This window comes from Phyllostomus hastatus, unplaced genomic scaffold, assembly GCF_019186645.2.
Source record: "Phyllostomus hastatus isolate PE091 unplaced genomic scaffold, TTU_PhHast_1.1 phas_scaffold_501, whole genome shotgun sequence".
Classification (NCBI taxonomy): domain Eukaryota; kingdom Metazoa; phylum Chordata; class Mammalia; order Chiroptera; family Phyllostomidae; genus Phyllostomus; species Phyllostomus hastatus.
In genome coordinates this window covers 64022375-64047790 of record NW_025334033.1, presented here as the reverse complement: position 1 = coordinate 64047790, position 25416 = coordinate 64022375, and the positions used below count along the sequence as shown (strand labels likewise).

The 25416-nt window shown below is 57.5% G+C and overlaps 1 protein-coding gene across 4 annotated transcripts in view; it reads right to left on the bottom strand.

The window, feature by feature from the left end:
* The window catches only part of RIN3 (Ras and Rab interactor 3), a 105043-nt gene that overhangs the window by 39208 nt on the left and 40419 nt on the right, over positions 1-25416 (bottom strand). For 3 of the 4 annotated variants that reach the window (XM_045822978.1, XM_045822977.1, XM_045822981.1), the window contains one exon: positions 6058-6166. In XM_045822978.1, coding sequence (XP_045678934.1) covers positions 6058-6166 — 109 coding nt within the window. The remainder of the gene's footprint in view (positions 1-6057; positions 6167-25416) is intronic. The other variant, XM_045822980.1, reaches the window with a different exon arrangement.

Below are 25416 nucleotides of genomic sequence, written 5' to 3'. Positions count from 1 at the left end.
TTATCTCCCTGGCAGGAGTGCCGCTTCTGCTCCTTTTACTTCACCCTGCCTGACCCCCAATGCTTGGTCAGTTAGCCAATGACGGGTAAGATTCCCCAAGGGGGGAACGACCTAAGACAGGCACGATCACATGGAGACCCTCAGGGAAGGACTTGGGGGGCTATGGAGAAAGGGGGTGATGGACCCTTGCCCCTCGGCTTTGATAAAGCCTAAGTCCGCATTCTGTCTGCGAGAAATCTCCTAATCTCTTGGCTGCCTTACTGCCCCTGCCTGACTTAAGCCTGAAACAATGACAGAAGGCATTGCAGCCCCCGTGCTGGAAAGGGCGGGTTCCTCTGGAGATCAGGCCTAAGAAAGAATACGTAAAATCCTGTGAAACCTGCCTTGTTTAGAATGCTCTCAGTTGAATGATAAGGGTCCAAGGGAGAAGTGAGTTTGTTCCTCAAAGTTTTATGGCTAACAGATCCTGACTCAGAATAGGCCTTCAGAGTTCTTTGTATGTTATCTGTTGTTTGATCCTTACTGCCTGACAATGAGTAATGAGCTTTAGCTGTGTTCCTGTGCAAAAGAACACAATAAAAGCCCATTGAAGAAAAGGCTCTTGGCCCTTCTCCTCTGAGAGTCAGCCACCTTTCCTCCCCAAGCAGATCATGTCTTGGTAGACTTATTCTCATCCATGGTTGCCAGGGGCGGGGGGGCCCTGTGGGCGGAGCCCCCCCACAGCCGATCATGAAGGATGAAAGCCACCCCATCGCTCAGGGAGTCCCGAGGCTGTAGGAGCTCCGTGAGGAACCTGGACAGAGACCACACCTCCTCGTGGGCTGTGACCCACAGAATGGAGAACACTGCACACTGTGTGTACAGTCCTTTGGCCCGGGCTGGTCTTCTCCTCCCCCTGAGGAGCGTGGCACCTCCCTAGGTCCTGGAAAGTTTTGGGGTGATCTGGGGAGCACTTCTAAGATGTAAGACCAGGACCAGGAGAGCAATATCTGAACCCCCTTGATGCCCACGGCCCCCTCAGCTCCATCTCCTCACAAATCCCAGCTGACTTTTGTGGCTTTGAAAGCCAACCATTGTAGCCCTGGCTGGCGTGGCTCAGTAGACTGAGTACTGGTAAGTAGAAAGGTCGCTGGTTTGATTCCCAGTCAGGGCACATGCCTGGGTTGTGGGCTAGAGCCCCAGTTGGGGGCGTACGAGAGGCCACAGGTTGATGTATCTCTCACATATCGATGTTTCTCTCCCTTTCTTTCTCCCTCCCTTCCCTTCTCTCTAAAAATAAATAAATAAAATCTAAAAAAAAAAAACCCCTGTTAACTACTATAGAAGGAAGAGCAGGAATTCATTTTGGTAATTTTTTTCTTAAGTGAGAGAGAGGGAGAAAGACAGAGAGAGACAGGCTGAACTTGGGAATCCATAGACCCAGATCACACCCCAGCTCTGCCATTCCTGGCAGGACACCATTTTTACTTTCTGGTGTGACAGTGGGGACACGAGGCCCTCCCGTGGGCTGTGCCGAGAGGTAGGTGAGCTGGGGGACAGGAGTCGTGCAGCGCCGGCCGGCACGGCCTGCACCAAGGGGCTGCATGTACTTCCTCCTCTCCCCAGCACACAGGCCCCAGGGCACCGCTCAGGGCCCCTGAGCAGCGGCTGAGGCTCCGCCCTCTCCCCACTCCCCAGGACCATCCAAGGGCAAGACGGTGAGTGGCTCCTGGCTCAGGTGGCAGCTCCAGACAGGAGGCAGAGAACCAGCTCGCCACCCCTCCCCTCCTCCTGCTGGGAGGAAGGTGGTGGCTTCATCACGACACTTAGGGCCCCTTAGGACCCGGATATGGCCCAGAGAGGGCAGGTCCAAGGGGCCCCTCCCTCCCTTCCTTCCTCATTTCGCTTAACTGCAACCCCTCCGTGAAGCTACCGACTCCTGATCTCAACGTGTGCTGAGGATCAGACCTCACAAACCTCGTAAGGGGCTCAGCAGAGACCTGCAGCGTAGTAAGTGCTCCAGCCACGGTCAAGGGTGTTCACCCTGCTGCAGCCCAGGATAGCGGCCCTGGCATCTCCACACTCCTCCCCACTCCTCCCCACGGTGGCCCCCCCACCCATCTGGTTCCCTATCTGTTGCCTGGGCAGAGGCCTCCCTCCACATGAAAGCTGCAGTGGTCCTGGCTGGTCTCCACCCTCCCCTTGCTTCAATCCCACCGCCCGCTGCGGCCACCCTGCTGTCTGAGTACGACAGCAGCGCAGCCCAGCGCACCCGCAGGAGGAAGTCCCCACTGCTCCTGGGCACGGCATTCGAGGCCTTCCAAGCATCTGATCTCCCACCTGTGTGTCTGGTTCCTGCCAGGAAGCCCTCCCTGATCTGCGTGTAGCTTTCCCACTGCCAACCCTTAGCCCATGCTGTTTCCTCTACCTAGAATTCTCTTCCCACCCTTGTGCTTGGCCTCCAAGGTCCCCTCTTCCACCACGAGGGCCTGGACTCTCCCATCTTTGGGGGGGCGGGGCTTAAGGGGAGCAGTTCACATATCACCCTCTGGCCTCAGGCCCTATACACTGTCCTGGGCAGAAGCAGCAGCGGCAAGATGAGACACATGCTAGCTCAGACTGGGCCCAGCACTGAGCCGTGTGACTCGAGGCAGGTCACACCTCCATTTCTCATCTGCAGCAGCGACAAGAAAACGCTTGACCGTGTCTGGAGCACCTGGTGCCGGGCACTCTGCCAAGCCCCTTACAGAGGGATCTTTGCGTCTGATGCTGAGCACACCCCGGGGGAGGGACACCGGCAGATCAGCGGGTCTGAGACGGGACCAGCTCCCCACGGGACCGCTGTAGGCTCAGGAAGACCTCGCTTGGCTGCTCGCGCCACGAAGCCTGACTCAGCGCAGATGCCCTGTCGCTCCACCGCCCCTCCCAGACTCCTCCAGTGTCTTCACCAGCTCCACGCCAGCCTCTGAGGGGTTTGCTCCGGAGGGCCGGCGGCACCTGTGACCCTCGGAGGCTTGTCCCGCAGGCTGGAGCCGCACCGCCTGTGCCACTGGCCCCACGATGCCTGGGTGGGCGCCGGGGGCTGGCCGGCTGGTTTGGGGGTTCAAAAGCTCGGCCCTTGAGTCCGTGTTTAGGCTCCAGAGCTGCCGGCGGGATCCGGCTGGGGCTGGTGTGGCCCCTGTAACAAAATCCCTGCTGGGCTTCTCTCCTGTCCCCATGCCCCCCTCCCTGCTGCTTTCTCATTGGGGACGCGTCCTTTGGTGTCACCTGCCCATGAACTCTCTCCTCAAAGTCCGCCCCTGGGAGAGCCGGGCCAGGCTACGACCATCCGTGGCCGAGAAGCAGTTCGAAAATGCTGGCTTGCAGACAGGTTGTATTGTGAATGCAGGCCCTGCATACAACGCACAGTATAATGGTAAAGGCAGAGTCCTGCGTCCCACCCCAGGCCCACTGAGTTGGGGTCTCCGGGGTGGCCCCAGGAGTCTGCATTTTCCGCCAGCTCTAGAACCCTCACCAGTCCGCCCTCCGGCCTGGACCATCAGGGTTTGCGTTAGGTTTGGGGTGAGTGCCCTGACGCGGCCCCTGTGCCTTCCTGTACCGGATTGGGGTGGGGGGCAGCACGTGCTCCCCACGAGTGCTCGACGGAGAAGGGCGGGGCCTCCTGCTCTGCCGCAGTCCCCATCACGCCGCTTCACCGTGTCCCGGCTGGTCCACGCCACCATGGGGGATGTGCTGGATGGACAGGCAGCCGGCCCGGGCCGCAGGGCCCGCTGGGTGGCAGGCTCTGTGAAGGAGGGGGTGGGCTGGGCTGGCAGCACAGTGTGGTGCTGGGGGTACACGCCTCGGAGCCAGGACCGGCATTTGTCACCCGGGTGTTCTGCAGCGATCGCACCGCCCTCTGTGCGAGGCCCTGAGGGAGACGGCCCCGGGCCCCGGAGAGGCGCCCCCTGGTCCACCTCCTGCTGCGTCCCGTGCCCGGTTCTGGCTTCAGAACCAGCAGCCTATGGGGCCTGGTTTTATTGGGTTGGCCAAAAAGCCCGTGTGGTTTTTTTCACATAAAATAAAAGACACGTTCTTAATTTTCATCAAGAGCTTCATTGATTTGGATTATTTTGAGTATGTCAGCCATCTCCAATATTAAAATGGCTACACACAAATTTACCACCTTTGATGTTTGTTTTAAAAGGTGCATGCTGGTACGACAGCTGGCACAATACAACTGACAAAATTATTTCCAATGATGTTAAGGACAACCAGGTGCAGCTGGAGCCATCATAGGGAAAAAACCAAATGGACTTTTTGGCCAACGCGATAGACTCCCAGGCCCCAGAGCTCTCACCCCTGGTGCTCGGCCTTGGCTGCCACTCCCTGACGGACCAGGCAACGGGGGCCGGGAAAGGCCGGCGCCTGGCCCAAGGTCGCCCAGCTGGGGAATGAGCCTCCAACTCCCAGCCTGGGGCTCTTCCTCCCCTAGCACGTCCCTGCTTAGAGGCAGCTCTGGAGCTGATACCTCCCACCCCCAAATGCCGGGGTGCCGGGCTCTGCCCCGTGACCTCCCCGTGGGCTCCCTGGGTGTTGGAGGGCAGGTGAACAGGCACCTGCTTTTCTGGAATGCGGAGGAAAAGCAGTCACAGGAGGAGAGGCTGGGGGATGACAGTGGTGAGCCTGGTGACCACGGCCCCTGAGTCCCCCGAACACACGTAGTGGTCACCCTGGCACACCCTCCAACGGCCCGACCCGTGGAAACAACCAGAGCTCCTCCTGGGTGTCGGGCAGTGTGCTGCCTCTTCATTTCGTTCCCTCCCCCCGCTGCTCTCTCCACTGGGCATTACCTCTGTTTTATGTGAGGGGGAGGGGACTCAGAGAGATGAAGTCACTAGGTCAAGTTCTGGGCTCAGCCATTGTCTCCATTCATTCACTTTTTCACTTACTGATTCATTCATTCAAAGCACCTGGAATGTGTCAAACACGGTGCTGGGCACCTCCCCCTAAGGTGAGAACTTCACGGAACAGGGAAGGCCTGTCCCCCTAGTGCTGGACCTGTCAGAATTTGCAACGGGCCGAGGGCGAAGATGCTTTGCCTTGTGGGCCTGGAGGGGCACGCCAGGTCATCGGCATTATTGCAGGACATGCACAGAGGACCTTGGAACTTTATCTATTTTCAGTCTCCACTCTGCCATGTACCGGCTGTGGGACCTTGAGCAAGTCGCTTCTCTCAGCCTCAGTTTCCTCATCCATAAAGTGGGAATAACGAGTGCACGTACCTCGTGTACTTGTTTGCAAGACTGAAAATGATAGTGGTTGTAAGAAGGCCCAGTGCGGGATACCTGCAAAGCCCTCAGTAGGCAGCTGCTATTAGCCACTGCTAGCACCAGCTCCACCGTTTCTACCCGGCGGGCCCTGCAGGGTCCGGGCAGGCGGGAGCGGTGTTCTGGGTTGAGTGTGGCTTTCCCCCGAGGCAGCGAGGACGGTCTTTTTGAAGCAGAGAGAAGTGGACGTGCAGCCCCGGGTCCCAAGACACCCCGCCCAGCCTCTGGACAGTCCTTGTCAAGACTCTGTAGCTTGAGTCACCCGCTTCTGGCACCCAAACGTATTTTTAAAGCCCTGTTGACCGGCAACCGGTTCTGAATAAACAGGGCGGCTCTGAGGGTGGTTACCACGCCCACGCCACCCGGCAGCTGCTCGGCAGTCACAGGCTCCCTCCCTCGGAGGGTATCAGCCCTTCCTGCTGCCCCCACAGGAAGTGCCCTCTATCGCCCCTCCACGGGGTGTGCCGGATCCACACAGGGCTCCAAGCTGTTCCGGAAGCCAGGACACAGGGTGGGCAGTGAGCCGTGGGCAGCTGGTGGTAAGGAGAGGGTCCTTACCGGCAGGTCAGAGAAAACAGCAGAACTAACACCGCCCTCCGTGGTGACCAGGGCAAAGCCAGGGACTGTCCCCTCTTTGCATCCTGTGGGCTGCAGCCTTCCCTCTGGGGGCTTCTCTGCGCCCCCCCACTGCCCCCCCCCGCCCCGAGCCCAACATTGCAGGGACACCTGTTTCAGCCAGGTGCCCTCCTGTGGGGCCAGGTCTACTCACCTACTGACACAGTAGAACGCGATCAGTCTGAAGATGTCCTCAAACACAAGAACGGAGCCTTCCAGGTACAGTACTGCAGAGAGAGGACAAAGGCCTCGGATGAGTGTCCCTGTGGGAGGGAGGGAGGGAGGGTCCCTGAGTTCACTTCCGCACGGCCTGGCCTGCCGGAGCCACATTGCAACAGCTGCCAGTGGGACCACAGGGCAGTGGGAGATGGCCTTCTGGGGCAGCGATTTTTCAACCTGTTTCATCTCATGGCGCACACATAAACTCATGATGAAAATTGTGCGGCACACCACAAAACATTCTTTTTTGCTGATCTGATCAAAAATAGGTATGATATTGATTCATTGACACTGGATGGCTATTGTTGTGTTGGCTGTTGTCATTTAAAAAAGACTTTATTTATTTATTTTTAGAGAGAGAGGAAGGTAGGGAGAGAGGGAGAGATACACTGATATGTGAGAGAAACATCAATTGGTTGCCTCTTACATGCCCCCAATGGGGACTTGGCCTGCAACCCAGGTATGTGCCCTGGCCAGGACTTGAACTGGCAACCGTTCAGTTTGTGGGATAAACCCTACCCACTGAGCCACACTAGTCAGGGCTGTTGTCATTTTTGAATTTGACAAAGTAAGTAAAAATAAGTCAGAGCCCCTGACTCAGTCAGCAGCCAGGTTCTGCATGTTTTGAAAATCCCTGCAGCACGCCAGCTGAAACCTGCAGCTCTGTGGGGTTCATCCGCTGAGATCCAGAGCGGTGAGTCACAGCAGCTGGTGTTCCCCGAGCTGCTGCACACCCCTCTGGACAAAATGCACAGGAGCCTCTGGAGTGTGAAAGCAGAACGAGGCATTGACAAGACCAGGGCCGTCTCAGCTGGATGATCCTGAGAGCAGAGGGGTCGGCAGGAAGAAAGTGGCCCTGTCCTGTCTTGGCCTCTGGGAGAGGCCCTGAGCTGGGACCACCGGCCTTTCTCCCAAGAGGACCTATTAGGACCGCAATTGATTTGCCTGTGTGGTAACCCAAGGGTGCGGCTGCCCCTGATGTTTTCTAGCTCCAACAAGGATGAGGGGTCCCAGCCTGTGCCCGAGATCCCCTCCCAGGGTGGGCGTGGCTGCCAAGGTGTGGCGGCAGGCTCCGAAGAAGGGGGGGCGTACTGACCGGAGAACGTGGTACCATACCACGCCCTGCTTGGGACCCTCCGGGCAAGGGGCCCAGAGAAGCCCAGCGAGTCTCGGCGCCACCCACCCCTGTGACTCCTGACTCTCAGCTCAGGACTTCATCTGCCAAACAGGGATGCCCCCTGCACTCGGGACCCCCCAGTGAACTTCCTCAGGCATCGATTGGAGGGGCTGAGAATCGTGCCTGCCTCCCACTTCAGTTCCACTTTCCCGAGGCTCTGCCAGAAGAGTGCTAGGGTGGCAGAGGGGAAGGCGGACGCGGTCCCAGGCCTGGCTCTGACCCTGCGACCAACAGCGTGCCTCTGGGTGCGTCCCCTCCCCTCCCAGCACTTCCGTTCCTCCACCTGCAAAGAGAGGCGCCCTTCCAACCCTGAACACACGCGTACCCAGGCGATCCCGGCTGGCCGTCCCGGGTTCGAGGCCTAGGGCAGCGTCTCACTGCAGGGGTGGCCTGCGAGATGGGCGTAGGTGATGCACAACCAGTAGGTTTTGTTCTCCCGGCTTTATTTTTTTTGCATCAGCCTCCTTTCCATAGACCGGACACTGTTCTAAACAGTTAACATGACTTTTTTAAAAAGTTTACATCATCATCCATTCATGGCAAAGAGATCATGGTTTCCTGTTAGGATGGATATGAGAAATGTAAAAGGGTGTTTAAAGTGAAATGTTAAGTAGATCACAGTACGGGAGGCACTCTGAAGATCCCTACAAACGACGGAGAGACAGTCCGTGGATCTGCACCCTCTGTCAATCAGTAGCAGAGGGTGGCCCACAGCGCCATCTAGTGCTGGCATTTGGTACATCGCCGACTCTCTGCTTAGCACTGGCCAAGGGAGCCTTGGGCCAAAAGTAGCTGCAAGAGGTAGAGGCCATTCCCTCTGCAAAAGGGCAACATGAAGCCCTCTGCAGGAATCCCTCGAGGGGGTTAGTGGGGGTGCCCCAGAGAGTCCTAGCCTCCCACACCTGATGGACGTGCTCATCAATTAGCCGCTTTCCCTCGCCGTGGTGACAGGCTCTGACCCGTGCACCACCCAGATGAACCCTTCCGGGTGAAGTCAGTTGGTCCCCCTTCTGAACCCTCTGGCCCTTTATATAAAGCCTGTCCTCCTTGTGGACTTCTCGACCGCCCACTTGCAGGTCAGCCCCTGGAGAGTAGGACAGGGCTCCTTCATTTTTGCAGCAGAGGGTGGGCAACACCGTTCCAGACTTGGTGGGCATTCACCTTTTTACTGTCAAACGGTTGATTTTTTAAAACCACAAGCAAGGGTCGAGGCTCACGCTTGTTTCCATAGACTGCCTCTGCCCCAGCCCTAGCCGGCTGCCCACATCTGCCCTGACCTGACGGTGGGAACTGCCCCCTCACACCAAGGCCCCCCGCTCCCCGGGGGGCTCCTGCATGCCAGGGCCAGGGCCTGGCCCCCGTTTGAGTCTCCCTCGGCGACCAGCGGAGGCATCGGCTCGTGCACCTTACGCGGGTGAATTTATAATGTAGGATTCATTATGTGCCCATGTCTCCACACGGCCATTATTAAGATAAAGAAAAATGCATCCTGAGTAGACAATTTCACTGCATGAAGTTTTTCTGGGATTTTTATAATGAGCATCTATGCGTCCCGTAAGCAGAGAAACTAAAGATTCCTGACATTTCCAAAGTTCTCTGTAAACGTATCCCTAAAGCTGCTCACAGCCCTGCTGGGCCCAGCTGACAAGCCCCCACACCACCCACCCATGTCCCCCTAACCCTCCCCCCAACTCGGCCACCCACAAGTCCCTTCACTAAAGAGCCCACTCCGCCCTTGGAGCAGCTCAAGGCAGGGACCCAGCCAGCCGGCTCCTCCCAACAAAGACGCCAGTGCCAGCGGGTCACCTTCGAAACGTACGAGCAGTGACCCCTCCGCTGTGCGCGGTCGCCAGGGGCCCTCCGCAGAAACCTTGGTGGGGACACGCCAGACCCTGCCTAACCGTTTCTTTCAAAGGGTGAGGAGAGACGACAATAGGCCTCCGCCTCCACTTAGGGAAAAGGAAACCTTTTACCTTGTGACTCGCCATCAAGGCCGAGTGGGGGCAGGGCGCGGCTGCCGCGTCCACACGTGCTGGAACGGCTTCGAGCATTTGCAATCCCCATGTCACATGAAATGTCCACAAGGACCTGAAGGTCAGTGGCCTGTGCCGCCGAGGACAGGGGCCGTGTGTGTCTCCGGTCCTTCACGGTTGGCCCAGCACTGGGCACGGTGCTCTGCATGCCGGCTCGGAGACGTTCATTTGTTTACTTTCAAAATGCTGTACTTTGCAATACCTACACGTGCATGGGAAGTTGCAGAGATGCGCGGGAAGTCCTGGGCACCCCTCACCCAGTTTCCCACGGGCTCACGTGCCCTCGCGTGTGTTTGTGCAGCACTACGAACTCTGTCCCACGTGTGGCTGCCTGTAATCACCGCCCCAATCAAGATATTTCCCTGCGCCATCACCACAAGGCTCCCCCCACCCCCGCTTTATAGCCACAGCCGCCCTTCCCTCCACCCCGAGCGCCGGCAGCCGCCAATCTGTTCCCCATCTGTTTGGTTACGTCGCTTCACGAATGGCTTATCAGTGGAATCTCGCAGTATACGAGCCTTTGAGACGGGCTTTTTTCACTCAGCATGATTTCCTCAGGGGTCACCCAGGCTGCTCCTTTGTAGTGCCGGGCAGTAGGCCACGGCTTAGTAGTCCACGGTTTAGTGCTGGGCAGTAGTCCACGGCTTAGCAGTCCACGGTTTAGTGCTGGGCAGTAGTCCACGGCTTAGCAGTCCACGGTTTAGTGCTGGGCAGTAGTCCACGGCTTAGCAGTCCACAGTTTAGTGCTGGGCAGTAGTCCATGGCTTAGTGTCCATAGTTTAGTGCTGGGCAGTAGTCCACGGTTTAGTAGTCCACGGTTTAGGGCCAGGCAGCAGTCCACGGTTTGGATGTAGCACTGTTTGCTTGATAATAGTCACCCACGGAAGGACATCTGGCGAGTTTCCGGTTTTGAGAGATTACATACAAAGAGACGATGAACACTTGTGAACAAGCTTCTGCATGACAATGGGCTTCCCAGTTTGGGGGCTCTATGCCCGGGTGTGCTATTGCTGGGTCCTACGGTAAGTCCATCGAAGGAACCGAGAACCTGCTTTCCAGAGGGGCCACACTGTTCTTGGGTCCTCCTCGGCAGTGCAGGTGTGGCCCCGTTCCTCCCATGCTACTTTTTATTGCAGCCACCCGTCAGTGTAGAGTGACATGTCATGACGTTGATTTGCATTTCTCTGGTTTGGATTTTGAACCAAGATGTTGAACATCTTTTCAGGTGGTTATTTATTATCTGTATATCTATCCTCTTTGGTTTATGTCTTCAGTCAATTTTCTAATTGGATTTTTTTAAAATGTTGAGGTTGTCTTAAAATCACTCTATTAAGATATTCACATACCAGCCATGGCTGGTGAGGCTTAGTTGGTTGGAGCATCGTCCTGTAAACTGAAAGTTTGCGAGTTCAATTCCTGGTCAGGGCACATACCTAGGTTGTGGGTTTAGTCCCTGGTTGGGGTGCACACTGGAGGCAACAGATCAATACTTCTCTCCCCCCCACCTTCCCCTCTCTCTAAGCATGTCTTTGGGAAAAGATAGAAGAAAAATAAAAGGTATGCACATACCATACAATTCATCATCTAAAGTGCACAATAAATGGTCTTATTACATTCACAGAGTTGTACGACCATCTGCCTAATCAACTTCAGAGTATTTTCATCTCCCCCCAAAGAAACCCTGGGCCCACCAGCAGTCACTTTCCAGCCCTCCATCCTCCTAGCCTCTGGCAGCCACTCGTTTACCTTCTGTCCCCATAGATTTGCCCGTTCTGGACATCTCACATACATGGAGTCACAGTACGCGGTCCTCCGTGTCTGGCTCCCTTCACGCGGCATAGTGTCCTCCACGTCTGTCCGCGCTGTAGCGTGGGTCAGCCCTTCATTCCTCTTCGTGGCTGAATAATACTCTGTTGTGTGGACAGACCCCCTTCTGTTTACCCACTTATCTCTGATGGCTGTTTGGGTTGCTTCCGCTTTTTGGCTACTACAGGCAACAAGGATGGAACCGGTGTACAAGTGTTTGTGGGGACGCGTGTTTTCATTTCTCTGGGGCACAGACGTAGAAGTGGAATTCCCGAGCCATCTGGTAACTACATGGCTAAGAAACAGCCACACCGTTTTTCAAAGGGACCCCCCCATTTTACGCTCTCACTGGCAACGTCTGAAGGTTCCAATTTCTCCACACCCTTCAGTTCTTGTTACCGCGTGCTTGGGGACAGCCGCCCTGGGGGGTGTCCGTGCCGGCTCGGGCAGGGTCTGAGTCGCGCTCCCCTGACGATCGCTGATGCTGAGCGCCTTTGCCCACGCTAACTGGCCATTTGTATACGTTCTTGGAGGAAAGAGGTTCATTCTGATCCTTTTCCCATGTTCAATCCAGTTGTGTTTCACGCTGAGTTCTGAGAGTTCCTGTTCTAGATACCGAGGCCTTCGCCAGTTGTGTGACTGGCAAATATTTTCTCCCGGTCTGCAATTTGTCTCTTCATCCTCTTAAGAGGGTCTTTCAAACATTGGAGAAGAAAGGAGAGGAATGCTGTCCCAGTGTGTCTGCACAATAACAAGCCATCAATGGGTGCAGTATAAAGGATTCAATAGGGCTATTTCCAACCTGTTATGATCACCAGTCAACTCTTAATGTGCATGTCGCAGAATCCAGTGTTATAATTAACACAGAATGCGTCTTTAACCAATTACTGCTCTAACCTAGGCCAAAGTCCCAGCGACTTCCAGCGACTGAGGCGCGAGAACTTAACAAGGGAAACCTCCCCACAGCACGGTCATTCTGAGCAGAGAACGGCTACTGACAAGGGCCATTGCGAGGGGGTGACCCGCCTTCGCTAAAACGGAGGGTGTGCATCTGTACACCCGAGCCTGACCCCAAACTGAGGGCACCCCCCACCGAGGGTGACGGAGACTGTACGGGAACGTTCCCTGGAGAAACAAACATCTTCCCTGTCGGCAGACGGCCGGGTGAGCCCGAGAGAGCGCTGTCCAAACGCACTGCGGTGGGCAGCGCTGTCAGTGGGCTTCCCGTTACGACCCTCTTTGCAGGGCTGGGTCAGAGTCACCCGTCAGCTGGGACATGTCCGTCATGTGATTGTGCACTGACAAATATTTACCGTTCTCCTAGCCTGTAGAAACACAGGGGAAATGGACAGAGACTGGGAGAAAGCCGCACGGGTTGCAGCGGGACAGAGAATGGCCGTGGCCGGGCCACAGGGCCACCTGGGGCTCCTCCTGAGGGCTGGACACTCTCCCGATGACTGAACATCCGCTGGGGGGCGGGGGGAGGGTGGGAGAGGCGCTCACTGAGTCTGCCTGAGAGAAAACCCTGCATGCAGCCAGGCCTCCGTACGCCCATCCACGGAATGAGCATGAATTGCCCTGGAGGCAGGTGTGCCCAGGGGGTTGCAGGAAGGACCAGTGTCGGCAGGACGGGCAGCGTTGGGCCTCGCAGAGGGCTCATCTTTGGAGAGAAAAGGGCCTCACACCTGGCTGGGGTGCAGGTGGATTTGGTGGGCCCAGGAGGTGGCTCTGTGTCAAAGCCTTAGGTGACACTGCTGAGCCGACCCTCTCTGAAACTTCGCACTCGAAATGGCTTGGAAGGCCGAGCCTCATGGGTTTTGATCCCCCTTCCTAAAAGGGGTACGAGGTGGCCAAGCTGGGCCCCTGCCAAGAAATGCCAGGAGTGCAGACTCTGGCCAGCAGGACCAGAGGCTAGGGCGTGGTTCACAGCTGGCGGGGGGGGGGGGGGGGCGGGGGGACGCCTGCAGATGGCACAGGCAGGGCCAGACCCACTTTTCCATGTGCCCCTCCCACCCCCTCGGCTCCTGCCCCACTTGAAAGGTCACAGTGCCCTTTTCCTTGGTAGGACCCACTGCTGCCTGGCAACACCACAGTTGCCATGGGAACCACGCCTGGACAGTTTGTGGCTGAGATGGAAAAAGGCCTGTTTGCTGTGACCCTCAGGCCTATCCAGAGGCCCAACTTTCTGCAACAGATGGAAACTACTTCCCCCGTTCCCAGGAGCAAATGTGGGAAGAGCAGCCATTTCTCAGGAGTCCAGGGGACTCCGTGGTCCCAGGCCACCTCTGGCACTCACACGCTTGGCCTCACCTAAGGGGTGGGGGAACGCCCTCCCCCTGCCGGAAGGAAAGAGGCTGAGGGACTCGGGCTTCAGCCACCGCTGCCAGGAGAAGCGGGAAGTCCGGCTGAGCCCGTGCTGGGCAGCGGGTCTCCCGGGTTCTCTGGGCAGACTTGCTGCCCAGCCGCACAAGGACTGGGGCACGGACGCGGATGGGGTCAAGCTCTTGTTCCTGCTCCGGGCAAAGCCCAACCCCGGACGGGACTGACCAAGGGCTGGCTGCTGGCTCCACCCACCACATGGACTCCGACGCTCGCCCCTGCACCTGCCCCATGAGGACAGGAGTAACAGGGGCCGTCCTGGGCCCACCAGCTCCCAGTGTGGAGGCTGGAGTGGCACCCCCCTAGAGAGGTGCTGAGTGAAAAGATAACCCAGAGGTCTGGAAGGTCTGTGGGGGGTGGGGAGTAAAGGGCAGGGGGTGAGTTAGGGTTCAGGGAGCTGGGAGAGAGTGCTGATTCAAAAATGTGCTGGAATCAGCTCCCTTCTCTCTCCTCGGCTGTTCCTGACAGCCCAGGGTGGGCACCTTGGCCTCTGGTGCCCCGCCTGGCCCTGCAGCCCCTTCCCCGTCTGTTTACCAGCCTGCCTGAGCCTCTCTGTGTGAAGGCCCACACCCCTTCCAGCCCCGCAGAGCCGCCCACTCCTTCCTGTCTGCACCAGCCAGGGGCCCCTGGGGCGAGAGGAGCTGCAGGACCTCCCATGCAGAGTGGGGGCACAGCAAGCCCCTGCCCAGTGCGCCTTTGGCTGGAGGCTGACGGGAAAGGGCAGGGGAGGACCTGGCCGCCATGGTCAGGGGTCCAGGCAGGGGGCCGCTTCCAAATGCTCCCCGTGCCCTGCTGCAGGGTCTGACCAAGGAGCAGAGAAGTGCCTCGTTCTCCAGGAGGCTGCAGCCCTGCACTGAATGCACCATGTGACAGGTGGAACGCCAGCTGGATTCACCCCCCCCACCCCCCGCCCCGTGCAGCTCCCCTGGCAGGCACCTCAGGGCGATGCCGGAGCTGAGCAGCTGCCTGGGGAGCCCCGGGTAGCAGTCACAGCCGCCTCCACTGGTTGTGGTTGGCATAAGGCGCAGTCGCCTCTTGATCACATCTTAAGAATTTTAGCATGAAAAAGGCACAGCAATGCCGTTTTACTGACTTCTATTCCACACTGCAGCCATGCCTACAGGTCCTCCCTGAGGACGGGAAGCCACTGAAAGCTAGAACAAAAGGGCCTTTAGAGACAGCTCTGGTGCCACCTTCCCCACTGCACAGATGGGAAAACTGAGGCCCAGGAGAGAGGATTCGCCCGGGTGTTTCCCAGAGTCTGACTCTGGGATGTAGATTCTGACCGCGGTTGCTCTGCCCGCTTCTCCCAGCTTCCCAGCACGGGCTTTGAATCCCTTGATTAATAATGGGGTGTTGTTGTTGTCAAGGTTCCAATAACAATATTAATAACAATAATAGCATCTTCCATGTATCAAGCGTCTACTGTGTACCAACCTCTGTATTTTAAATCATCACGCCAACGCCATTACCCTTATTTTACAGGCCCGGAACTGAGGCTCAGAGAGGTTAAGTAACTGGCTCCTGGCCCATGGAGAGCACCTTCTGTTCAGGAGCAGAGGTGTGGGGTGAAGGGAGGGCATCCCGTTCACTGGGTCCCTGTGTCACTGGTCAGCTAGCAGAGACACCTCCCCAGGAGGCACCCGTCTCCCCCGTCAGGCCCCATGTTACCCTCAGAGCAGCCTTCGTTCCAGGCACAACTCCCACCCCTCCCTCAGGCCCTGGGCATGCGCCACCAGACAGTGTGATTACGCCCCATCTGACGTGTGCCCAGGCCCCACCTGACGTGTGCCCAGGCTGGATCTGGCCTCGAAGGAAGCTCCCCAGAACAGGGGCCAGGCCTCCCTCCTTCCTGCCGTCCCAGCGCCGGGGCCTTGCCTGGATTACGTACGCCCCACGCTCAACTCGCGGCTGTTGCCTGGTCTCCGAACCCCGTGTTGGCAGCCGCATCTGCAGCGGCTGCCACCGCGCCGCCCAAGCCGCGACAGAGGCTCTGCTTCTCGGGCGGGGCGCTTCCATATTTAGCCACGTGCAGATGAGGGCTTCAGTCTGGGAGCAGCAGCACAGAACAGACGGTCCCGACGCATCGGGACTTTGCCTGGGAACTGTTTGTAGGTTCAGACGCCAAAACAGAAGGGGAGACACTAGACAGACGTGTGAACTGCCAAGCGTAGGGAAAACTACATGAAGTGTAAGGAGACAAGGGGGTGCTGGGGAGAAGGGGTAGGGAGAAGGGGTGGGGGAGGCGACGCTGAGCAGAGGCCCACCTCCCTCCCCCACCCTCCCCTGCCAGGCCCCTCCTCATCAGGGGGCGGAATCACCCACAGGGAACGGACTGCTGGCCCGCCGGCCCCTCCTCTGCGCACACTGCAGGGGTGAGGAGGTGTCTCTGCCTGTTCGAATCACCAACAAACACTTGGCCCTCCGGGGGAGCAGGGATGGGAGAGGGAGGTGGCCCAGGGCACCAGCTGGTGGCGGGAGCGGGCCGAATGCCACAGGGGGACCCATCCAGCAATCACCCAGAGAGCAGCCCCACTTCAACTTCCCGATCTTACAAGGTCTGTCTCACCCCAGAGTTTGGACACTGTTATCTGAGGTCTAGACGAAAGTGACCGCCACCGATGTGCTGTGGGACCAGAGAGGTTAAGTGGCTCACCAAAGGTCACAGAGCTGGGGACCGACGGTGCCGGCAGGTGACCACAAGCGAGCCTGACGCCGCCCTCCCGTCCTGCCGTCACCCAGCACGCGGGCCGCCCTGCTGGCTGGCGGGGGAAATGCAGCTCGGGCTCCGCGTGCAAGCTCCCATTTCTCGTCGCCGCGTTAGAAACTGTCAGCAGAAGCAGGGGCATTAATCTTACCGATGTGTTGTCCTACTTGACCCAATACATCCAAAATATCACCGTGTCAACAAGCCCTAAATATACAAGGCAAATAACGAGACACGGTCTTGTTTCTCCCACCGAGAGCTCAAAGCGGGTGTGCATTTCCCACAAACAGCACATCTCGTTTCAGACTCACCACGTGTCAGGCGTTCGACAGCCAAGTGTGGCTCGTGGCTGCCCTGTCGGACGGGGGAGCCCTGAGTGGCGTTCCCAGCCAGAGGCGAATGTGTCCCCCAGGGCACACCCGGCAGAGGGGAGACACTTTAGGTTGTCACCGGTGGGCGGGGGCGGTGACACTACTGACATCTAGTGGGCAGAGGCCAGCGGTGCCGCTAAGTGTAGCGCACGGGACAGCCTCCCAGCCAAGAACAGCCCAGCTCCAGAGGGCCCGCGTGCCGGTTTCCAAACCCTGCAGGGCTCTGCTGGGAGAGCTGCCGCTCCGCGGGGCGCTGACTGGGTCACCAGCTGGTATTCAGGCAAGGACTGCGCTGGCCCACAGGGTCCAGAAGCTCTCACCCATGCCCCGTGCCTTGGCAGGAACAGCTGGAAGCCCCAAGGGATAGCACGTGTCCATTTCCGGAAGGCTGGACTCAGCCTCGCCCCCTCGGGACGCTGACTCTCTCCACACAGTCTCTGGGCCTCTCTGGGTGGTCCCTCCAGGTGGCCTCTCTGTCCTCCGACTTCGTACCTGGCAACTCAGGCCTCCCAGAGCCCAAGCAGAGGCTGCCAGTTCTCTTAAAAGAGGTACACACAGACCTGGCACAGCATCGTTTTGCCTTATTGTATCGGCCAACACAGTCCCTGCCCACCCAGGTCCGAGGGGAAGGGCATAGCCTTCAGCTCCTGATGGGAAGAGTGTCAAAGAAACTACAGCCATCTGTAATCTGGCACATGATAGTGTTTATATTCTAGGGCTGACATGCAGATTAAATGGGTTAATTCATACAAAGTCTCAACAAGTGACTACTATTAGCATCCTGCTTCCTTGGGCTCTCCCTGCAGCAGCTGAGGCTGGCGTCCAGCAAGTTCCCAGTAAATACTCTACGTCATAACTCAGTACAGGGAGAGGCACATGGAGAACATTCTAGGTTGAATTGCATAGGGGAGCTTCTCGTACCAACCCCCGAGCCACGTTCTGCAAACTAGGGATCCGCCTGGCGTCCTGAGACAGTGCCGGTGACACGGGGTCTGGAGGGATCCCGGGGCAGACAGCAGGACCAGCACAAATCCCACGCAGTCTGCACGTGCCCAGGCCCCCGCGGGCCCCTCCCCACCGGTCTCCCCAACCCGTGGGTGACAGACTGGGAGACTGAGTTCGGAAAGACTCACCGCGTGCTCGCCCCAGTTCACCCGGCAAGCAAGCGACAGGCTTCAAATCCAGCCAGGCTGCCACCTGCTGGTTCTTTGTGCCGCCACCACCGCCACTGGCTTTTCTCAAAGAAAACCATGGAAAACGCCTCACCGCACCCTCCATGACCGACAGGGCTTGGGTCCGCGGGACCCTGAGGCTGGTTAGGAGGAACCTCTCAGGCTTCCACCAGAGGTGCCTTGTGATCTCGTGTCACCCCGATTTCTCTGGGAGCCTTTGCCACTCCATTCACACCACCCCAATTCCAGTTTATGTCCTGTTTCTGCAGAGACAGAGCCCCCCTTTTGCTAAAGATACATCTTTTCATGGAACAATCATACAACACCGTGAATACATACACCGTATCTACCCACACACCACACTTCAGTCTGCAAACTGCTCGGCTACACGTCGCCTCCCAGTGGTCCCGTCAGGCGGGCATCCCCGTCCCACTCCACTGCTGCAGAAACCGCAGCGGGGGCTGCCCCGTCTCAGGACAGACTCTGCAGGGAAAGGAGGCCCGAGGGACGGCGCGCCCGTTTCTGGGATGCAGACACTCCCGCCCCGCTGACGGGGGAGACGCGGGCACACTGCACTCCCACGGGGGGACGAGCCAGCTCCCGCACGCCACCCAAACCACAGCTCGCCACAAACCCACTTCCAGATGGCTATTAGGAAGCAGAACCATTACGAGCCCTGAGGCTCAGGGGACCCCACCGGCTCGAGGGAGCCCTCCTCACCACAGGGCCCTTGTTGAAGCCATCGAGTCCCTGAGTGCCACCTTTCTGTCCTGCTCTGGTGCTCCGCAGTCAACGCCAAGCACTGGGGCATAATCTTAGCTGAGGCCCCAGATTCTGAGGGTAACTCTGAAGTTTTTACGTGTACTCGGCGGCTGCCTGCTCCACCGCCCTCTCTGGCATCCTCCACCGCACTGGGGTTGGAGGGCCACACGCACGAGGACCACGGGAGACCAGCCCGGAAAGCACCTGGCCCCAGGTGAAGGCACCTGGAAGCGGAGGCGACAGCCCAGGTTCACCCGAGTTTCCATCCTTGGGCACAATTTCCCCAGCGGAAAATGGGGGTCCTCGCCCCTGCTTCCCAGAGCCGTGCGAAGACAAGGGGAACGGGTGCTGTGAGAGCCCAACCTGCTACACAGGGAGTCCCCCAAAACCAGGGCGGCAGGCTGGACGGGATTCCACGGGTAAGGCCTGGTTATCGGGGAACCGAGTCTTACCTGGGACGGCAACAGTGAGGACGGGAAGGGGCCGTCCCGGCAGGGGGAGCTGCGCCGGGGCCAGTTCCCTAAAGTCTCCTCTGTGAAAAGCAGGGCCGGGTCGGCAATCAGCACAACACGGCCTGTGTGGAGGGGTCAGGGCTGCTGATTACAGAGGCACCGGCTGGCCACTGGTTCCCAGCAGACGGGAGGAGAGGGGCACAAAGAGCTATTGTACAGAGACAGCAGTCCATTTGTACGGAACTTTCCAGAAGGTTTCCCCTCCGACTGCTTCCTTACGTAGTTGGGGCAGAAAGGAGAAGTTGATGGGACAGGCATCCCAGGAGGCCCAAGGGGCCCCCCGGGCACTGAGCGACCCGTCTTTCCCTCGGCTGTGACGAGGCTTTACAACCCGGGGGCTTGGGTCAGGCGGACGAAGGGGGGCACCTTCTCCCTGTGTGGGCCCTGGTCCCCCTCGGGCGTTCCGCACGCACCTCTCAGCGGCCGAGTCAGGCGCTCCTTCTCCCCGGAGGCCCAGAGACACCGAGGGACTGGCTTAAAGATCACAGAGCGAGTGCCCGAGGCAGCCAAACTGGAACCCAGTTCGTTGGCACTGACCCAGGACTGTGCACAGCTCAGCCGGCCCGAAGCCGCTCCCTCCTCCATGTGGGGAAGCCGCCTGGAAACTCCCAGGGCAAGACAAATCTGGGCGGTGCTCGAAGGGAACAACCGCTTCCCCTTTTCACAAAGCCCCCAAACTGCCGTATGACAGTGTTCCCCCAAGCCCCCCAGAAACATTTCCTCAGAAGTCCTGAATGCGGGGTAACCCAGAGCCAGCTGAGCCTCGGGGGCACAGGGACCCCGGCAGCCACGAAGCACTCGCAACAGCACTTCGCCTCGTTTCTTCCATTCCTGCCCCAGCCAGCTACCCCAGCCAGCCTTTTAGGAGTAGAATCTGGTCTTATCCTGGGCTCGGCAGATGCCAGCTTACACACACTCACACGAACGCAGGCATGCAGCCGCGTTCGGCTCCCTGGTGCATCCCTGCCAGGTTTCAGATCCAGTCACATATGTTTTCTTGTCTGTTCCCTGTAACAACTTCCTTGGAGGCATCATCGGCCCACTGGCGGTGGGTGAGGGTGAGGCCCAGAGTCAGACAACTTGCTGTAGTGACGCAGAGCCAGTTAAGCAGCAGAGCTGAGTGTTAATCCAGGTTCTCTGACCCTAAGACCCAGGCCAAGGCGGAAGGCGGGCGCTCCAGGAGGGGGAGGAGGGGCAGGTAGGTGTTTATGAGCACCTACTGTGTGCAGTTCCACTATGATCACGAGTCCATTCCTTAGCTGAGCTCGAAAGGGGCCTGTTATGAACATCAGAACACCTTGATCGCTCTTATCACTCAGGAAATTCCAAGGGTTTGGGGAGTTCTGTGCCAGGAACAACAAAAACAAAATACCGTATTTAGCCGTGTATAATGCGCACTCACGTTTTAGTGCCGATTCCCACATAGATATAATTCACATTATACGTGGGAATTAGTACTACCCGTGTATAAAGCACACCCTTATTTTTCCCTAAAAAATTTGGGCAAAAGAAATGTGCGTTATACACAGCAAAATACGGTAGGTCTTTCTTTCAACATCCCAGTGAGAACACTGTCCGAGTGCTCCCCACGTGCCAGGCCACGCTGCCTCTCGCCCCTACGTGTGCTCAGTGCTCCCACAGCTGTGCTGCAGATGAGGAGACTGAAGCACGGAGAAGTAACCTGTCTGACGTCACAAGGTGACAGACACAGAACAAAGACACAGAACTGTCTGCCTTTCCAAAGCTCATGCCCTCAAAAGAGGGCCGCATCGGCGAGAGCGCCAAGCTCCCCACCAGGCCACACTGCCCCCGGACAAGCCAGCGAGAGCCTGCCTTCTCCACTCCAACCCTGACTTCAGTGACGCTCGTTCCTTACTTTTTCTGGGACTTGACACGTTTCAGCCCAGATGTGGGCGGGTGTAAATGCCCTCTAGGATAATGCGTCAGCTGGCCAAAGGGTCGAGCCCAAGAGCACCAATGCAGTTCTCCCTCGTGGACTCCAAGTCATTCCAGGGGACACTCCGACTGGCCCACACATACAGAGCTCTGCTCCCGGAGGGCTCATCTGGAATCCCCCTCCCTGGTTTTAAAAGTCCCCCGGGCCAGTGGCGGTCACTGCCAGCGCCTGTCAGCGCCGACCACCACAACGTTTACCGAGTGCCCATGTGGCGGGTTCTGTGCACACGTACAAGTGTATCTCTCAGGTTCAACTGCTGGGCCTAGGACCGCTGGCCTGAGAGTGAGTGGGAGATGTGCTCAGGGCACGCAGAGGTCCTCGCGGAGCCAGACGGGCCAGGGTTTCGAAAGCTGGGGCCCAGCTGGCTATAGGGGACAGGCAAGGGGTGAATCAGGGCAGCTGGGGAAACTAGGGGAAAGTGGCTCGGACCAAGCGTTCGGGAGTCACTTCCTATAGGGGCCAGAGGGCACACCATCTGCCCTGTCCCAATTCCTCTTCTAGAGACAGGGGCCAACTGGTTTTCTTTGCTGAGCAGCCAGCAGAAAAATGCTATCACATGAACATGTCATTGTCACCATCTTCAAGGATGCAGATTAATGACAACGGACTCATGTCCCCTGGCCAAGTGGTTAGCTGCAGCCATAAAGGGGCGGGGCTGTGGTCCCAAAGCCACCACCCATCCTGTGTCCCGCTCCTGCATCCACTGTGTCCCCTGCCCCAATTCCTGCATGGACACGACCGTGATTAGTAGAGTTACGTCTGTTCTGCTGGTTGTCCCTTCCCTCCCCCTCCCCCTCCACACACCCGGTCTCTGAGGGTCCCCGTGAAGCTAAGTGGTGACTCATGTACCGCAAAGTCTTGTGGCCACCCTAGTGCAGCCCAGGGGAGAACTGGGGATGTGCAGATGGTAATACTCGTTCGAAATAATCATGACGCACCCCCCTTGCTGGTCACACGCTGGTGGGAGATAATCCTTCCCACCCCACTGGTGTCTGGCCTGGTCATCTGACCTGTTTTGGCCAATGAGATGTAAGGGGACAAGACACCTGCCACCTCTGAGTAAACTCTCGGAGAGCCATCGTGGAGTTCTGCTGTCGGTCTCCTCCCCCTCTGCCCCTCCCCATCAGTAGTGCTGCTCTCTCAGCCTCAACTGCAGAATGAAAATGCTTTCATGGAGAGCCTCAGGGGACAGGTAACATGGGTGAAAAATACACTCGTGTTACTTCGTGTGCAATACTTTGTGGGCAAAGCATTACATACACACCCTGTGTGCAGTCCATGGTAGTTTAGGGGTGTTACTGTGGCAAAAGTAGCCTGAGGGGTTTGCAAAGGGAACTGAACAAGGAACTAGAGGGCAGCCCAGGCACACAGACGCACAGAGCTGGTGCCGGGGAGTCTTTCTCGTTCAAAGCAAGCAGAGCAGGGCCAAAGACGAGGCTGACCACCCACTTCTGGGGGATCCCCGTGTCTCCTTCCTTGGCCTCAGCTCTGCACGGGGAACCCCACCAAAAGGCCCTCGTTCCAGGCCCTGGGCCTCACCCTTGCCCACTTCCTCCTCAGGCCACCCACCGCTGCAGCCACCACAGCTCCAGGAGGACTCGGGAGGTAGGTGGCCCCTTCGTCCCAAGAGGGACCCAAAGGCCGGCCCCCACATACTCAGCTGGGATTTACCCAGAGCCGTGGAACCTTGTGCGCAGACTCATTCCCTTCTCCTTTGGGCTGACTCCTGCAGAAAGTTCAACAACAAAACAACGGCAAACACTGTTCTAACCTTCTCTTGTTCTCTGGGTACTATTCTAAGCACTGCATTATCTTTTTTAAAGACCTAACTGTCTTTACTGAGCTATCCATGAATTGGGCAGCATCCCACCCAGCAAGCAGAAAGGAGCTCCCTGTCCTAAGTGCTTTAGACACACTAACTCCTTCCAGCTCCCTCTAAGGGAGGCACCGTTATCATTCCCATTGGAAGACCCTGGGGCCCAAGGTCATGGTCACACAGGTAGTAAAAGGCAGTGCTGGGGTTCCAACACAGGCTGTGCAGTTTCTGTATTCTGTGCTCCACTGTGATGCTAAGGGGGAAAGGACTGAACAGGAAGACAGGGAAAAAGGTGGGCCCAGCGAGTTATTATGGCAAAGACACCTCTTTTGATATTGCCTGGGTCGCCATGGAGGCAGACCCCTGGGGTCAGAGGTGTGCGGAGCAGTGAGGCAATACAAAAAAGAGCAAAATAAAACCCATACAAACTTACAGACAACCTCTGTGTTGTTATAGTGAATGGGCAGGAATCGTGACTAGAAGAGTTATGTTACATAAAGGATTTGGGTTTTGATGGTCTTTTCAGCAAAGCTGGGTACTGAATTTTAAAAGTTGAAATAAAAAACAGAACATGAGATTCTACCACATAGTGCTGGGAAGCCACAAACCCAGAGAAGTGAGCTGCCTCTATCCCCAAGTGCCTGGGTTCGCCCCTGGATCTCCTAATCCGAAGGGAGACATGCGGCCAGGCTTGGCGTCCTTGTTCCACTGGTGCCTGCCTGGGGCCGGTTTTCTGACCCAGTTCCACGAGCCAGGGGCAGTGGGGGGTGTAACTGGGTTGGAGACACCTAGAGGCGAGGCCCTGGAGGCTGGGCAGAGGGTGGGGACAGAAGCACAAGGCAAAGGGGAAAAGCAGAACTTCCAGATACTCTGTCCATCCAGCCCGATTCCCTCTTCCTCCAGGAAGCCTTCCCAATCAGCCTGACCTTGGACAGGGCTCCCTCCTTGCACTTCTGGAGCTCGTGTCGACCTGCACCAGGCTCAGCACATCACTACTCCCCACTTTCAGCTGCTTTCCTCGTGTCGGTGCTAAAACTTAAGACGACATTTGGCTCTTGGGTTTCTAAAGGATGGTAGCTAACTAGCGCCTGGGCAGGCAAGTCCCCGAAGCCTGGTGACTCTCATTAAGAGGCAGGACTGCACAAGTCCATAGGCAGATGGGCTGATGCCTGTCTCCCTCTCAGAACCTCAAGAAAGCACCCGGGGTCCCTGCAGCCCAGAAGCCCCTGCTGAGAGCCTCTCTGCTGAGAGGGACTCACGGAGAGCAGTAGGTGCTCTAAACAACGTCACCCCTTCTGCAGTCAGTAGAGGGCGCTAAATATTCGTTCTGGGAAAACTAGAACGCTGTTTCCCGCTTCTTTGGGATACCTACTCTTTCTTTCCTGCAGGACACTCAGGGACAAGGGACAAGGGTCATTAAAGTTTGCTGTATGCACTAGCGGCTCTACACACTCTATCGCCTTAGACTTCTAGCAGTTCACCAAAATCCAGACCTTCTGCATCTGTCTGGACACATATCTGGACCACATTTCCCAGTCACCCAGACGGCGGGGGTGTGGTCATGTGACTGAATACCAGCCAATGGCATCCAAGCACAAGTGACACACCTACTTGCAGGCCTCCGTGAGATCGGCCCACGAGCCTCCTCCGCGCTGTTTCCCCTTCCAGCGGATTGGTGTGGAGTCAACCGTGGGAAAGTGGAAATTGTGTGCTCAATGTGTCCCTGAGCCTTACCCACGGGCAAAGAATCTTGATGTGGGCTGGAACCCAGCCTCTTCTGGGTTTAAGCCATTACACTTTTTGGCGTTGTTGCAGCTGGAAAATGCTCCCACTTCCGGGGGCCCGATTCTCCTTCTGACAGTCCCCTCCCCCATCATTTGCTCAGTGTCCCCATCCTTCCCCCAAAGGGACGCTCCCAGAGGAGGGACCTGCTTTTGTTCCCCGCTGCGTCCCCAGTGGTAGCACAGTGCCTGATGCCTGACACAGAGCAGACACTTCACAACTAGCTGCTGAACGCACAAGTGAGTGCGTTCCGTTTCACCCATTCTCCGTGAGTCTGGGTCTCCCCAGAAAGGACCCCTTACGGGCAAGTGCAGGAAGCAGCCTCCTCTTTCAATGTCTCCTCCGCCTCGCGAGCTGGAAAATCCCCCGCTAACTAAAACACTCACCTTCGGGGCCTAACCTGCACGCCCTCCTCTCTGACACCCACTCGGGACCCTCCCCACCAGTCCCTAGGGTCAAGCGGCTAAATCACTAAAATCCAGGAGGCTGAGGCATGAGGAAGTGATTCTGTGGTTCTAACTAGCCCGAGAACTTAAATTCTTTGAGCTTTCTGTTCCCACGTCAGTGCCTGGATGTGCCTCTGGGCGCATACCAGATCTCCAGATAACCTTCTGATTGTCGCCTGAAGGGCTCCCGAATCCAGCCAGACCACCTCCCGATGGTGGTCGCTGTCCACCAACATCAGTGATCCTGACCGCCCGCCCTCCAGGGCACCGGACTGATAATCGTCCTGGGCCGTCCCAGGGCTGAGAGTGCAGGACTGGTCATTCTCAAGAATGCACTGGAGATGATATGAACTCTGAACTTTTCCTCCTTTTTT